This window comes from Triticum urartu, chromosome 5A, assembly GCF_056163025.1.
Source record: "Triticum urartu cultivar PI428250 chromosome 5A, HENAU_Tu73, whole genome shotgun sequence".
Classification (NCBI taxonomy): domain Eukaryota; kingdom Viridiplantae; phylum Streptophyta; class Magnoliopsida; order Poales; family Poaceae; genus Triticum; species Triticum urartu.
This window is the reverse complement of record NC_141877.1, coordinates 42,279,435-42,296,607: the sequence shown is the minus strand read 5'-3', so window position 1 is coordinate 42,296,607 and position 17,173 is coordinate 42,279,435. Positions and strand designations below refer to the sequence as shown.

General features: G+C 45.6%; 1 protein-coding gene and 1 pseudogene across 1 annotated transcript; one reads left to right on the top strand and one right to left on the bottom strand.

Moving 5' to 3' along the window:
- Positions 1-1,224: 1,224 nt before the first annotated feature.
- On the bottom strand, positions 1,225-3,238 carry LOC147967846 (protein FAR1-RELATED SEQUENCE 5-like; annotated as a pseudogene).
- A 6,640-nt stretch (positions 3,239-9,878) lies between these two features.
- Positions 9,879-10,965, top strand: LOC147967845 (uncharacterized). The gene is made up of 2 exons (XM_087522568.1): positions 9,879-10,828; positions 10,941-10,965. Exons 1-2 carry the CDS (start codon positions 9,894-9,896, stop codon positions 10,963-10,965), a joined length of 960 nt encoding a protein of 319 aa, XP_087378694.1. The 5' UTR covers positions 9,879-9,893.
- The last annotated feature ends 6,208 nt before the right edge of the window (positions 10,966-17,173 follow it).

Sequence of the window (17,173 nt, the reverse complement as noted above, 5' to 3'; positions counted from 1 at the left end):
GCCATTACTATATACTAATGGCGCACCATGTGTTGGTACGCCATTAGTGTCCAAATACTAATGGCGCACCACATCCGCGGGTGCGCCATTAGTAAATTTTTTTTATTTTTTTCAAAACTACTAATGGCGCACCGTGGGAGTGGTGCGCCATTACTAGTTGAACTAGTAATGGCGCACCACATCCACGGTGTGCCATTAGTAATTTTTTTTAAAATTTTTTGTCAAAACTACTAATGGCGCACCGTGGGAGTGGTGCGCCATTACTAGTTGCCATTACTAGTTGAACTAGTAATGGCGCACCATGCCACGGTGCGCCATTAGTAACTTGGCCACCACTTCCACCGAATGCACCCCCCCGGTGGATCGCCTTTTCAGTTTTTAAAAAAATAAAAGAAAATGATGAAAATGTCAAAAAAATAAAAGAAAATAAGTTTCCCATGTGATATGTGGTCTACTTGTTGGGAAAATTTGCAAATATGAATTTCGACTTCATTTGCAAAATCTCTCGAGAATTTGTAAAAATGGGCATAACTTTTGCATACTAACTCGGATGAAAAAGTTTTTTATATGAAAAATCATCTACTCGAAAAATCATCTCCGTGCTGGGGAACCAGCCGCACACCTCCGTCAACTGCGCGCGCCACCCCTCGTCATCGTCGGCGAGGTCCATCATCGCTCTCTGCCAGCCGAGGCTTCTCTCCATGGAGGCGGCTGCAGCGGTCGCCGGCGAGGGTATTCTCGATCTACTGTAGGTGGGGATAAGAGGGGAGTTCGAACCGGCGCCCGTGGGAGGTGGGTGAGTGTGTGGTGGGGAGGAGAGTGGTACAGTTACTTATTTAATGGCATTTAGGACGTGGGCAGGGGAAATGTACAATAATATTCTTTCTACCTCCCGCCCCGGTCATTACACAGCCCCGGTCATTACACAGTAAAGAATTTTTTTGATTTTTGTTTACAGGGAAACATCTTACTTTATCTAAACAAAGACTGGGATCTCGTCTGCTAATACACTAAGGATACAATCAAGGGGCCAAAGCCTCCAAACCAAAGAAACACAAGCGCCTACAGCTACCTTAGCCGAAGTATGAGCCGGCCGATTAACACAGTAAATAATTGAAGCAAGTGTTCTACTCTTGTTCCTTCTCCACTTTTCTGCACCTGATAGAAGACAAGCTAAGTTAATGAATGATACAAACTTTAATAATCCACAATGCATACAAACACTTACTTCTGATTTTGTTTGCATTTCTTGCTACGTCTAGTGTGTCCTACCAATTTGCAAGCGCCGCACCGGGTTTTCAACTCATCAAAAGAGAGTGGTCTACCATTTTTCGAGACAGGGCGGCTCTCATCTGCCTTTGTTGCACCTTTGCTTGACACTTTCATAGGATCTTTAACCTCAATCATGTTGCCTTCACCATCGTCCACATATTCAACTGCACACTTACTGATGTCATTTGTTTGCTTCAACAAATTTTCCTATAGAAGATCATACTCATGACTCTTAGCTATCACAACCTTCAAACTCTCCTGTAACTGATCCCACAAAGCAGGGTGTTTGCATGCCGCATGCATAGCTTCAGACGCTCACACACTGACCTGGCTATATTTCATTCTTTCCCCGGCCCCAGTCCAACCAAATCCCAATAGATCGCTTGTGTGCCTCGCGGGCAGTCCCAACCTTGCTTCTTTCGTGAACCGAATAAGAACTAAACACTTTGGTATTTCAGATATGTTCAAGTGCTTTAGTACATGGAATATGTGCTTGCAAGGTAGACCTTTTCGAATCATTCTTCTGCAGCTGCACCTTATAGTTTCTGCGGAATTTACTGGTGTATACTCCACCCAAAAACGGCGCTTCCGGTTATTCTTCCAGGCCACGATGTACTGCTGTGATCCGTCTCCCAGCTTAATTTCTACAATCTCCATGCCGTCAATTTTTCTAAGATCATCTTGGAACATATAGAAGTTTGCTAGAGTGAAGACGTGAGAAGCAGCTATCTCAAGTTCCCTCGAGCTAGTAACTGGCACCGGTAAACTCTGTGAGGCCGTGCAGTCATCTCGCGCCTCGTTTTCACGGATACGCACAATGACGTTCTCATAGTGCAAAATCATATCCACCAGGGTCATTTCACCGTCTAGGTGGAGGTGAAGGCATGAGTTCAGGCTTTCACTCCGCTGGTTGCTTTTCATGCCAAGCCAAAACTCCTCAGTTAGATATGCCGCGGCCCACAGTCTCCTCTTCTTATACATCCGCCTCAACCATGTTACAGTTTTTTCCGACTGCCATTTTTTGGAAAATGCGTGCCATCTCTCCTCAATCGTTGTCGTGGACGTGCTGTAGTACAGAAGAGTTCGGAACTCCTTCAAGGACCTGTGACTAAGGTGAATCTTCATATTTTTCTCTATGTGCCACGTACATATACGGTGCCACACGTCTGGCAGACTTCGCGAATTGCCTTGATCATCGCAGCGTCAGCGTCTGTGATAACACTCTTAGGCATCTTTTGACACATGGACCTCAAAAAAGTCTGCAGAATCCACACGTATGTCTCCTCGGTCTCGTCCGAAACTATGGCACAACCAAAAACAGTGGTCTTTCGGTGATTGTTAAGACCAACAAAAGGTATGAATGGCATACCATAGCGGTTCATCTTGTACGTGCTGTCAAATACAAGCACGTCGCCGAAGTCCTCATAGTCATGACGAGACTGGGAGTCGCACCAGAACATCCTATTCAAATGTCCTTCCTTATCTAGCCTGTACTTGAAAAAAAGCTAGGATCCCTCTGTTTCCTACTGGCCATGATGCCTATGGTTGTGGCAGCATCACCTTTTGAAAGCAGCTTCCTCTTCTCCTTGGCGCAAAGGTTGTATATTTCACGCCTGGTAAAACCAACACCGCCGTACCATACATGTTTGCTAATGAAGCAATCCATCATGTCGTGAATTCTAATCCCTGCAGCTCCCATGGACATTATCTCATGCTTCTGGTACTCTTTGATTTTTCTATGGGACCAAAGAAAAGGTACCTCGTCCGGTCCTGCCAACATATGGCTATGCTTGTCCTCAAAACTTTCAACATACCAAACCCCACGCTTTTGGTCAAGCTTGACGGTCAGGTGCGCTTCGCAAAAGCAGCGTGTCTCGGCTCTGAGCCTACGGCTGTGTCCTTCCTTGGTTAGCAACTTGCTGTCATGTTTCCCTTGTCTTGAACAAACAAACCGCCTATAACGCATATGACGTGACTCTGTTTTGCTATACCTGACCTTATTCTTTCTAATGCTGAAACCATTATCTCTAGCATAGCTGTTGTAGAAATCATACACAACATCGTGAGACGTAAAGGTCATTTCCATTATCTGCATGAACATATCCCTCTTATCATCTGCACTGGCAGTATCTTGGACATTCTTTGCCCCATCATCTTGTGTCACCTACACAATCAAACCACAGCCATGAAAATAGATTTCTAAGGTTTAACATTACTTACTTCCATAGAACATTGATTACACACATACCTCACTCAGGATGACTGACGACTCGGACTCCCGAGAACCAGGTGCATCTAATGATTCGTCGTTAAGGCCTGTCTCCGCGTCGGATTCACCGTAATAGTCGTACGCATTATGACATTTGGAAATGAACTGAAAAATACAACACAAATACATAATTACTTATCATATAATATTCCAGAAGAAATTCAATTTGCATGCCAACAAAATTTTTCACTTACGTACCTGACTAATGTAATCTTCATTCGAGAGCTCCGAGTTGTTTTCCTGATCATCATCAAGCTCATCGATCTATAAATTTTCAACACAAAGATTTAATGTTGTCGGATGCCACCAAAAAATTACAACATGACAATGCCACTCACATTAAGATCGTCCCATTTGTTCCCATTCTCTGACCGATCTTCACGATCTGAATTTTCATCATCTGACCAATCTTCTATCCAGTCTTTCATCAGTTCTCCGAACTCCATGTCTACCATGATATCAGTTAACTCCTCGTCCGCCATTTCCTACAACCAATATTATGTATCATCACATGTGCAAACATTATCAATGATGAAATATAAAACACATAGCACACGATCACGGATGTTATGTAAACAACCGCAACCGAGGCCGTTCAGATCTGCCCAACTTAGTAAGGAAGATGGCCACAACACCTGTCGTGATCACTTTCAATCGCGAGGAACTGCACGATCTCAAAACCTAGCTTGATCTGTGATTACCTCTGCTGCCGGATACCTAGGTTAGCCGCCACATCAAATAACGATACCGGTGGTGCGCACAGCCGACGGCAACCGACGCTACGTGAACCCAGATCACGAGGAGCAGCACTACCGGAACAAGATCAACAATCGCATGCGCCGCTGGGTAGCTAGGTTACCCGCCCGGCTAGGTTAACCACTACCACTAGCGGCGGCAGTTCGTTCGATGTTGCCGCGAGCGAGACTAGAGCGGGGACGCGGGATGTGGTACCTGTGCGCGCTCGTTGGAGATTCACGACGTTGTCGCGCCCGCTGTCCGACGAGATCGCCGGCGACGAGATAGCCGCCGCTGGAGATCTACTACGTGACTTATGGAGCTGCGTCAATGCTCGCGAGATTGATGGAGCTGCTCGCGTGAATGATTGGATTCGGCAGGTCTTATGTGGACGTGGGGTCGTGTGATGTTTTTTTTCGGACCAGGGTACTATACGTACACGTTCTGGGTTATACAGGGTTAGACAGGGCTTGGATCTGGGCTGCGGCGGGCCAGGAAAAAAACAAATTCGCGGGGACAAAAATACCCCTCCGAAATTAGGTTAGGGGGGAGCACTGGAGCAGGGCTCCCGTACGTCCTTTTTGGTCACACGTTTCCCACATTGCTATTTGACCAAGCATTGTTTCCTAAACAAACTCATGCATGTATCCAGCGCCCATAAGGGCATCTCCAGCCGCGCCCCCAGCAGGCCCCCCAGGCCAAATTTTCGGCGCCGGCGCCGAAAAAACGGCCCAGTCGCGCCCCCAGGACGCCGAAAATCGCCGGTTCGGACCTTTTTTCCGCCCGGCGGTCACAGGCCGAACCCGGCGCGCTGGGGAGCATTTGGGGGCTCCGGCGCTAGGGAAAAGCACGCCTGGCCCACACCGACAGGGGAAAAGTCAAGGTTTTCTTCCCCCGACTCGCCTTGCACCCCCCTCGCCACCGGCCACCACTAGCTATATCCCGGCGACGGCCACCTCCCTACTCCGCTAGATAGCCATTCCCCGCCGGAAAATAGCAGCGCTTCGCCGCGGCAGCCCCTCCCACAGCAGCTGGGCGTTTCCGGCCGCCGTTTCCGGCCGCGGAGGCGCGGTTAACGGCGGGTACACGCCCACCGAGCGCAAGGTGTTCGGCGTTTTGCCTATCTCGGCGATGGACTCGGATGAGGAGGAAGAGCTCGCCGCGCTGCTGGAGGAGGAAGCCGCGGCCGACGTCCAGGAAGAAGAGCATCTCATGGTGCTCGCCGCCCTCGCCCAGCTGCTGGCGAGCAATGAAAAGCCGCAGCGAGGTGGCTCGGCGTCGGGGCGGGTGAAAGCAAAGAACCGGCATCGTCTCCAAGGCTACTGCATGCTCTACTCCGACTACTTCGTCGATGCTCCACTTCATGGCGAGAGAACAATTCGGCGCCGTTATCGGATGAGCCGAAAGCTCTTCCTCAGGATTGTGAATTCCATCCGGGAGTTCGACAACTACTTCAAGTGCAAGATGGATGCACCTCCATCCAGAAGTGCATGACAGCGATGAGGATGCTTGCATATGGAGCTCCCAGTGATTCACTCGACGACTATGGGCGCATGGCCGAGTCCACCAGCATAGAGTGTTTCTACAAGTTCTGTCGGGCAGTGGTGGCAGTGTTTGGGCCACAATACTTGAGAACACCCAATGCGGAAGACACTGCTCGGATCCTAGCCCAGAATGCAGCAAGAGGATTTGCTGGGATGCTTGGAAGCATCGACTACATGCATTGGAAATGGAAGAATTGCCCATTTGGTTGGCAGGGGATGTACAAAGGCGCCAAAGGCGGTTGCAGTGTGGTGCTTGAGGCGGTAGCCACACAGGACCTCTAGATTTGGCACTCCTTCTTTGGTATGCCAGGAACTCACAATGACATCAACGTGCTGCAGTGCTCTCCTGTTTTTGCCAAGCTCGTTGAGGGCCATTCTCCTCCGGTGAACTTCGAGATCAATGGGCACCAATACAACAAGGGGTACTATCTAGCTGACAGCATCTATCCGAGATGGTCGACATTTGTGAAGACGATCTCAAACCCTGTGGCAGGAGGCAAGAACGCCTGGTTTGCGAAGCTTCAGGAGGCTTGCAGGAAGGATGTCGAGCGGGCATTTGGTGTGCTCCAATCTCGATTTGCTGTTGTTCGATACCCCGCTCAGACCTGGTCCAAAGATCAAATGTGGGAGATTATGACTTGCTGTGTCATCTTGCACAACATGATCATCGAGAGCGAGCAAGAAGACCCAGTGTTTGACACTGAACCATACTACAGGCAGGGTCCTCTAGCCGAAGTTGATCACCAGCTACCGGCAACTTGGACTGCCTATCTCAGTATGCGTCAGGAGATCCGAGACCCACAGGTGCATCATCAACTGTAGAAAGATCTGATTGAGCACCTATGGAGGCTCAAGGGGGACGCCGTGTGATGAAATACGAATTTTTATTTGTTGATCTATATAATTTGTATTGAACTATTTGTTGTTGTACTATTTTGTTGAAGTATTTGATTTTTCTGTGATGAAATATGTGATAAGAAAATAATTGTGTTGATAATTGAACGCTGAGACACGGCGAAACCATGCCGAATATGGGCCTATTATCGCCCATATGGGCCCTTTATTCGCCGAAATTGGGCTGCAAAGTGGGCCAATTTCGGTGCCTGGAGACGAGCTGGGGGCTACGACTGGACGCAAAACCACCCCTAGCGCCGATTGTATCGCCGGCTCGCCCCCAAGGGGCGATTTTTATGTGTCCTGAGAGGGCCAACGGCTGGAGATGCCCTAAAGACTAGGAGACGCCCCGCCTCTCCCAATCGTGGTGCTACTCCATCAATGCCTACCTCACCATCAATGCCGTATGATACCTTGACGGACGTTTCTCGCTCTTCAGCTCCGCCGTGCCGGCACGGCCACGGTGATCTCCGATTCCTACCTCGACACCATAGATGTTGTGTTGTACCTCGATTGTGCTTTCTCGCTCTTCGGCTCGGAGACGTCATCTACACGGCGATCTCTAATCACTACCTCGCGACCTCGCCATAGATATTGACATACCATGCAATACCTCGACAGAGGTTTGTCGCTCTACGGCTGCTCTGTGCTAACAGCGGTCATCTACATGGGGATACTTGACGGCGATGAGGATATCTGCATGGTCTTCACCGTCTCCAGCCACATGGCACCCATGGGGTACGTGGTGACCAACTAACCAGCCACGACAGGTTCCAGCTGCTAATCTGGAACGGCATCGCATCGGCGTGTGTCACACTTCAGTTGCGATCCTCGACCGCGTGCAATAGATGTGTGTGGTATGGCCCTTATGGGTATTGTGACATCACGACGGTAGGTGAGTGCGGCGGAGTTGAGCGCCGGCAGTTTCGACATTTGGCCGAACCAAGCGCTGCTGCCATCGGGGGCAGCGAGGAGGCAATCCTAGCGATGTCGAGCATGAAGGTGCCGAACAAGTTCTCGCTCCACTAACTGCTCGTATACGCAAACCTATGCAGCAGGAGCACCAAGGAGGACGTGAGCCAGTGCCCAATAATTCTACACCTACGTGAAGTTACGAAAGTTCTACGTAAATCCTTCTAGCTAATTATCCCTGCCCCTCTGATTTTCAGGAGGGTCGGCCCCATGCTCCCCTTATGTTCAATAGTAATCCTCCACATAAGTCTGCCCGTTAACTTACCTAGAATATCTTCGTATGTCTAGCATTGCTCAGCCAGTGCCTGGTATGGGTGGATCCATGGATGACCTCTTCAACGCCATAATGATCGGCACACACTTGAGCGCTGCCGCCTGCCAGCGAGATGCTTTGCCTCCACGTTCTACCCAACACTGCAGCATACACATGTGAAATAATACACATTTTTTAATAAAGGATGGATTTTATTAGCTTAAAATAAAGCGTCAAGAAGAAACAAACACAAAAAGCACACACCTGACCTTTGTATAATTAGAATGCACACACAACCAAAATCCATGATCGGAAACTGCAACCACGATCATATCTGCACCAAGAATCTCATGGCACCACACGGTCAACGATGTTCTTCAACAATAACGCATTTAGGAAGGCGGCGATGCTCAATCATCGCCATCACCGGATCCAACCACTCAAGGCCAGAATATAGGTTTTCACCTTGAAGAATCAATCCAAGCAAATCCGAGCAATACCTTCAACAAGGTAATGACGTAAAAACACCGCCATTGTCAGGTATAAGCAAACCTAGACTTCCACCTTGCGCTCGAGACCGGGTGCTCGAGTGGCACCATCATTGACGACACTTGTGTTGTCGCCACCACTCTTCCGCGATCCCGGTAGTTACATGCAATGTGTGACCCCTGACGCTACACAACCATCCCTCTGCATGCCGTCGTCGATAGTTTTCATCTGTTTGCCGAAATCAACCACCAGGTCTGCGGAGGAACCTCAGGAAGACCTTTCAGTACCCACAGTAATCCACAGTGAGGCCGTCACCGAAGGTCGGAGTGGTCACCATAAAGACCAACACCAATGGCGGAGCACATCACTATCGATTACCACCTGGCCGGACAGCCCCGTCTAGTCCCGTCTACCAGAGATGGATCCAGAAACAACCCACATACTCGAGCCCTTGACAAAGATCCATCACATGCCACAACTGGAGGTCCCTCATCCTTGAGCGTCCTACCACTAATCTCCCTCGATGTCGCCATGAAGCCGCCAGCAATGACCTGACTGCAACCAGGACTAACAGGATAGATGGATCTGTCATTTGTGGAACAAGTGTTGGAATTATTGGGCATAACCCATATAATAATTCATATTTTGTGCCAATAATTCAAAGTAAATCCTAGAGGCTCATGTGGCCCATCCATGCATGACAAGGTTGTGTGGAAAATTGACCAATGCCACGTGTATGCACTGTTTTATCACGCGCGAAGAAAGTTGAAACAATTGACGCATAAATGGAAGAAGAAACTGAACACTTCGTGTGAGTTTTAGTGCGCTCGTTTCTTCTCTCCTTAATGGTTTTTAGTGCGTCTATTTAATGGTGTTTATTGCACCGGTTTCTCTTCTACTAATGAAGGCCAGTTTCAACTCTTCTCACGTATATAAGAGGTCGCTCCTCTATTGTTCCAAGTAGCACAACAACCTTTCGTTTCATTCCAAAGCATTGAGACGCCTATCTCTTTCACATCTCTCTTCCTGGCGTGCACCGGGAAGTGAGACAGCAGGCCTCCGAAACCCCGCCTCTTGTGATCCGGTATGGGAGAGGGGCGATCAGGTTTTTGGGGAGCGTCCTTACGCAACTGCTGGAATCTTGTTCATCGTGGCTGCGAACGGCGACATCACTGATGACGAGTTCCCCAATGACGACTTCTTCCCCGACGTCAACGACCTCTTCAGCGACATGACGATCGAGACATCTGCACCTTCTGCTACTGCGCCGTATGCCATCTTATCCTCACTGTTAGGGCTAGCATTTGGTTTATTGCTAATAGCAATTGACATGGATATGATGCATTTTGCTTATGATTTTGATTACATGACTAGTCTCAACGAATTGTTGCTAGTTTCTAGTTTCATCAATATATTGCTATTCATGTTTTATCCATTATTTTTCTGGATTAAACTAAACGGGAAAATGCCTAATTATTCAACAATCCAAAAACCTGATATGTGTAGGCAATTTTCTCCTATTGCTTTTGCTGCAACTCTCAAGCCCGCACCATTTGAGGGCGTGAACTATAAGAGGTGGCGTGCGAGGGCAGTTCATTGGCTTACCACCATGAACTGTTTCCACGCCTCTAAAGGCAAGCCAGAGGGAGAGCTGACTGCTGAGCAGGAGCAAGCTTTCCAGGCTACAGACACCCTCTTTAGAGGTGCTGTCTTGAGCGTTCTTGGCGACAATATTGTCGATCCATTCATGACCATCATGGTCGGTAAAGATATGTGGGATGCGCTCGAAGCCAAGTTTGGAGTCGCAGACGCAGGAAGTGAGTTGTATATCATGAAACAGTACCATGACTACAAGATGACTGATGACCGCTCCGTTGTTGAGCAGGCTCATGAGATTCAGTCGCTCACTAAAGAACTTGAGGATCTCAATTGTGTGTTACCGGACAAATTCACTGCCGGAGGCATCATTGCCAAGATTCCACCTTCATGGAGGAATTTTGCTACCTCTCTGAAGCATAAGAGGCAAGAATTTACTGTTGTCAATCTAATTGGCACTCTTGATGTGGAAGAGAAGGCGAGGGCAAAAGACACACATGCTCGTTTCTATGAGGGGAATACTAGTGCCAATTTGGTACAAAAGAGAAATTCCCAAAACCACAAACCCAAGAACAAAAATAATTATGCGGGCAAAGGAAAATTTGATGGCAAGTACAAAGCCCCAGAACCTATCAACTTCAAGAAGAAGAAGGATACTTATAAGAAGAAAGGAAAGTGGCATGTATGTGGCAGTGAAGAACATTGGGCTTCATCCTGCAAGGATCGCTGGGACATGCGTCAGAATGAGAACAATAGCAAGACCGCTAATGTTGTTATTGGCGATGTTGACATGAAAGATGTCGGGTATGGTAAATTTCCTACCATTATTTCAGTATGTCATTCTCCAGATTGGTGGATTGACACCGGTGCCAATGTACATATGTGTTCTGACATAAACATGTTTTCTTCTTATCAGGTCGCAAGAACTACACCATTGCTGATGGGAAATGGGACACATGCTTCTGTTCATGGTGTTGGTACGGTCGATCTGAAGTTTACTTCGGGAAAGATCGTGCGATTGAAGAACGTGCAGCATGTCCATGCTATAAATAAAAATCTCGTCAGCGGTTCTCGTTTGTGTCGAGATGGTTATAAATTGGTATTTGAGTCCAATAAGGTTGTAGTATCTAAGTGTGGACAATTTGTTGGGAAAGGCTATGAGAGCGGAGGCTTGTTCCGCTTATCTTTGTCAGACTTTTGCACTAAAGTTATTAGTCATGTTTGCAGTGAAACCGAATAAAATGTTTGGCATTCACGACTTTGTCATATTAACTTTGGTGTCATGACGCGGCTAGCAAATTTGAGTTTAATCCCGAAATTTACAATTGTCAAAGGTTCTAAGTGCCAAGTTTGTGTACAAGCATAGCAATCTCGCAAGTCTCATACGACTGTTGAGGCGAGGAATTTGGCACCACTTGAACTCATACATTCAAATCTTTGCGAGATGAATGGTGTGTTGACAAAAGGTGGAAAAAGATATTTCATGACTATAATCGATGACTCTACTAGATATTGCATGATATATTTATTGAAAACAAAAGATGAGGCTTTGCACTACTTTAAAATCTATAAAGCCGAAGCAGAGAATCAACTCGATCGAAAAATCAAAAGGCTTAGGTCGGATCGCGGTGGAGAGTATTTTTCCAACGAGTTCAATTTATTTTGTGAGGAACATGGTATAATACATGAGAGGACGCCTCCCTATCCCCCCCAGTCAAACGGGGTTGCCGAACGAAAGAACCGAACTCTAACTGATTTGGTTAATGCCATGTTAGATACAGCGGGACTTTCCAAGGAATGGTGGGGGGAGGCTTTGATGATTGCAAGTCATGTCCTAAATAGAGTTCCCACAAAGAATAAAGAGATTACTCCGTTTGAAGAATGGGAAAGGAAAAGGCTTAAACTTTCCTACTAACGGACTTGGGGTTGTTTGGCGAAGGTCAATGTACCAATTACTAAGAAGCGTAAGCTTGGGCCAAAAACAGTTGATTGCGTTTTCCTGGGTTATGCTTTCCATAGCATTGGCTATAGATTTCTAGTGGTGAAATCTGAGGCACTTGACATAAATGTTGGTACCATCATGGAGTCGAATGATGCGACTTTCTTTGAGGATATTTTTCCTATGAAGGATATGCCTAGCTCATCTAGTCAGAGGTCAGAGGCAACTCCTGGACCTACTGTTCCATTGGAACATTCCGAGAAAAAACACAGAGATATTCCTGAGGAGGATGGCAATGAAGCTCCTAGAAGGAGCAAGAGACAAAGGACTGCAAAGTCATTTGGTGAATATTTCATTGTGTACCTCGTGAATGATACTCCGACTTCTATTTCAGAAGCTTATGCATCTTCTGATGCTGACTACGGGAAAGAAGCTATGCGTAGTGAGATGGATTCTATCATGGCTAACAGGACATGGGAGATCACTGATCATCCTTATGGGTGTAAACTTGTAGGGTGTAAGTGGGTGTTTAAGAAAAAACTTAGCCCCAATGGTACAAATGAAAAGTACAAGGCGCGGCTTGTAGCCAAGGGATATACCCAAAAAGAAGGTGAAGATTTCTTTGATAGTTATGCGCCTGTGGCCAGATTGACCACCATTCGAGTACTACTCTCATTGGCTGCCTCACACAATCTTCTCGTTCATGAAATGGACGTTAAGACAACTTTCCTAAATGGAGAGTTGGAGGAGGAAATTTACATGGAACAACCCGATGGTTTTGTAGTAGATGGTCATGAAGGAAAAGTGTGTAAATTGTTGAAATCTTTGTATGGTTTGAGACAAGCACCTAAGCAATGGCATGAGAAGTTCGAAAGAACTTTGACATCTACGGGCTTTGTTGCAAACGAAGCCGACAAGTGTGTGTACTATCGCCATGGTGGGGGCGAAGGAGTTATATTATGTTTGTATGTTGATGACATACTTATATTTGGAACAAATCTCAAGGTCATTCAGGAAGTGAATGATTTTCTGAATCAAAACTTTGAGATGAAAGACCTTGGAGTAGCTGATGTTATCTTGAATATCAAGCTTTTAAGAGGTGGTGATGGTGGGATCACTCTCTTGCAGTCTCACTATGTGGAGAAGATTCTGGGTCGCTTTGGATATTCAGATTGCAAACCTTCTCCGACACCTTATGATCCGAGTGTTTTGATTCGAAAGAACGAAGGAGAAACAAAAGATCAATTGAGATATTCTCAAATCATTGGCTCGCTTATGTATTTAGCTAGTGCTACGAGGCCTGACATCTCGTTTTCTGTGAGTAAACTAAGCTGGTTTGTTTCAAACCCGGGAGATGTTCATTGGCATGCACTTGAGAGAATAATGCGCTATCTGAAAGGTACTGCGAGTTATGGGCTTCACTATACCGGGTATCCAAGAGTACTTGAAGGTTATAGTGATGCAAATTGGATATCTGATGCTGATGAGCTTAAAGTGACAAGTGGTTATGTGTTTACACTTGGTGGTGCTGCTCTTTCCTAGAAGTCTTGCAAGCAGACCATCTTAACAAGGTCAACAACGGAAGCAGAACTCATAGCATTAGACACGGCAACAGTTGAAGCAGAATGGCTTCGAGAACTTTTGATGGACTTGCCGGTGGTTGAAAAACCAATACCAGCTATTTCTAACGAACTGTGATAATCAAACAGTGATCGTCAAGGTAAACAGTTCTAAGGATAATAAGAAGTCATCAAGACACATGAGAAGGAGACTGAAATCTGTCAGGTTCATGAGAAACTCCGGAGTTATAGCATTGGACTATATAAACACCTCGAAGAATCTGGCAGATCCCTTCACAAAGGGTTTATCACGAAATGTGATAGACAATGCATCAAAGGAGATGGGATTGAGACCCACTACATAAGTTGTTCATGGTGGTAACCCATTCTTTGTGATCGGAGATCCCGTGAATTAGAATTGGCGAGACAAGCTATTGGATAACTGAGAGGAGAATATTTATTTGACAAAAATCCACTCCGCCATGATGCAATTCTCTCCTAATCTGTATGGTAGGCTGATATTTATCTTAATGTGTTCTGCATGGCTTGGGTAGGCAAAGATGTTGTCCTACAGAACATCTAGAAAGAACACACCTATATGACTTAGACTGTTAAACTTCGCGGTCTGTGAGAGTTGGGTGTTCTCTAAAAACTCATGAAGAGGCCCCGGAGTATGACGTATATGCTCCTACCCGCGGGAAAGTTTTCAGCGGTCTAGTATCGGTCAAGGCTTTTACGTGAAACTTGTTTGCACAAAACTTGCAGTGCAAGGCATAGTCCACTGTTCAAGTTGTGAACGAGTGTAGCGTGGAGTTCTAGGTGGAAGTTCAACTTAACAGTCTCCACCGAAACACCGGTATATAAACAATGTTTTGGAATGGTAGGCAAGTTTACGTGCCTCTGGGATCTGGTGGGGGATTGTTGGAATTATTGGGCATAACCCATATAATAATTCATATTTTGTGCCAAAATAATTCAAAGTAAATCCCAGAGGCTCATGTGGCCCATCCATGCATGACAAGGTTGTGTGGAAAATTGACCAATGCCACGTGTATGCGCTGTTTTATCACGCGAGAAGAAAGTTGAAACAATTGACGCATAAATGGGAGAAGAAACTGAACACTTCATGTGATTTTTAGTGCGCTCGTTTATTCTCTCCTTAATGGTTTTTAGTGCGTCTGTTTAATGGTGTTTATTGCACCGATTTCTCTTCTACTCCCTCCGTTTTTATTTAGTCCGCATATTAGCTTTGGTCAAAGTCAAGCTTTGTAAACTTTGACTAAGTTTATAAACGAAAATATTAACATATACAATAAAAAATCAATACCACTAAATTCATTATTGAATGATGTTTCACATCATATAGATTTGTTATGGTAAATGTTTATATATTTTTCTATAAACTTGGTCAACCTTTGCAAAGTTTGACTTCGGTCAAACCTAATATGCAGACTAAATAAAAACGGAGGGAGTACTAATGAAGGCCAGTTTCAACTCTTCTCACGTATATAAGAGATCACTCCTCTATTGTTCCAAGTAGCACAACAACCTTTCGTCTCATTCCAAAGCATTGAGCTGCCTATCTCTTTCCCATCTCTCTTCCTGGCGTGCACCGGGAAGTGAGACAGCAGGCCTCCGAAACCCCGCCTCTTGTGATCCGGTACGGGAGAGGGGCGTTCAGGTTTTTGGGGAGCGTCCTTACGCGACTGCTGGAATCTTGTTCATCGTGGCTGCGAACGGCGACATCACTGACGACGAGTTCCCCAACGACGACTTCTTCCCCGACGTCAACGACCTCTTCAGCGACATGACGATCGGGACATCTGCACCTTCTGCTACTGCGCCGTATGCCATCTTATCCTCACTGTTAGGGCTAGCATTTGGTTTGTTGCTAATAGCAATTGACATGGATATGATGCATTTTTCTTATGATTTTGATTGCATGACTAGTCTCAACGAATTGTTGCTAGTTTCTAGTTTCATCAATATATTGCTATTCATGTTTTATCTATTATTTTTCTGGATTAAACTAAACGGGAAAATGCCTAATTATTCAACAACAAGCCACCGTGAGAGAGAGCGCACTGCTGGGACAGAGCACCACGCCCAAGGGAAAATCCCAGCCACCACTGCGGCAACCGCCAGCGGTGACGGTGGGGCGTGCGGCTTCCTTGAGAGGGAGACTTGGAGGCGGCAAAATTGGATCTCCCGGGTTGCCCCTCCCGAGCGACATGGGAGTCAGTTGTTTCTTCTTGAAAGAACACACATGTGAAATAATGGTGACAGAATGCAATGACACCAATGCATCTGCATATGTATTTTACGACCAATTGGTTGTTACATCAAAGTTTTGACATGTGTTTGCATGGGCAGGTAGAAAGGGGTGCAGATATGCAGTGAAAATAGCATTGGCGGTCTTAGCAGTTCTCCTGTTGCTCACTTCTATGGTTCTGTGGTACAATTATATTTTCTTCCCTTCTCTTTCTTATTACCTCTCACCTTGTCATACTCAATCATTCTTAGATAAAATGATCCACACATCAATCTTGTAGACATGGAAATAAGAACATGCGACAAAACAAGTTGGTGATGCCTGGGGCCGGAGTCCCGAACACATGAGTAAATCGGAAAATGAGACCAACCGGGGACCACCGCCGCTGCCACGTGCAACTTATTCAAAAATTTCATGATCAGAAAAGTAGGGTTCGTCAAGTTTATTAGGTACTGTTCATCTTATACAAATCTAATTGCAAAAGCGCTTGAAGGGGATGCACAAGCTGGTGGAGAATTTCTTTGCTCCTGAGCTCAAAGTGAAGGTGGTGGCAGCATCATTCGCCACGAAGCAGAAGCACTCCTCTAACAAATGAACTGATTCATTTACGTTGGCCTCTCTTTGTAGTTTATGCATGCCAACTTTCAGTAGACCAATCTGCACTTATTTCTAAAATTATATTATATGAGCAAACTTAATATATCATAATGCTGGTATGTGGATTGCATATAGTATTGTAATCTTCATCTAATCTTTTAAAATGGTTTGATAACTAATGCCAATATTGGCATGGTTACATTATTATCGTAGTGAAAATGGATCTGCTATTGCAATTTCGATTTGAATTTTGACATCCATATATAGTCATGTACCTAATTTGCCTCTCTGTAGATTTTTAGGTCTTTTAATTTCTCCACCCGTTGCCACAAAATAAAATAAAAATCCGCCAAATTCAATGTAGTAAAGCATGTGTGTTCCAAACATTTTCCTTTTAGTTTTTACAGCATTTTAATGCTTATTTTGATCGTTTAGATAGATCCCATCACCGATGTTTACCTAGTATTTTATTAGATAAACATGATTCATCATACTTAGTTTGTTCCTTCAGTTCTTTTGTAGCAAACTAATTTGCAACAAATCATTTTTTCATAAGCTTTTCAACTTATGTATATCATGATAATATTATAGACAATAGGTTTTTAATTAATACTTCAGTTCTTAATGTGTTTATGTTCATTGTAGTTACAAAAGCACACAAAGAGAGTCAGTGGGAAAAGGAAGGAGGATAAGAAGCTAGTTAGGTATCAGTGGACTTGTGTGAGGATGGGAGGTGGAGGGGGAGTTGATCTTGAGCCATGCTTATTGGGTTAGGGATGTGT

Bases quoted from the DNA above. Each gene is read 5' to 3' on its own strand.
- LOC147967845 (XM_087522568.1), top strand. From the start codon at position 9,894: ATGCCTAATTATTCAACAATCCAAAAACCTGATATGTGTAGGCAATTT. The intron at 10,829-10,940 runs GTATGGTAAATT...TCTTCTTATCAG, and splicing joins GTTGACATGAAAGATGTCGG to GTCGCAAGAACTACACCATT.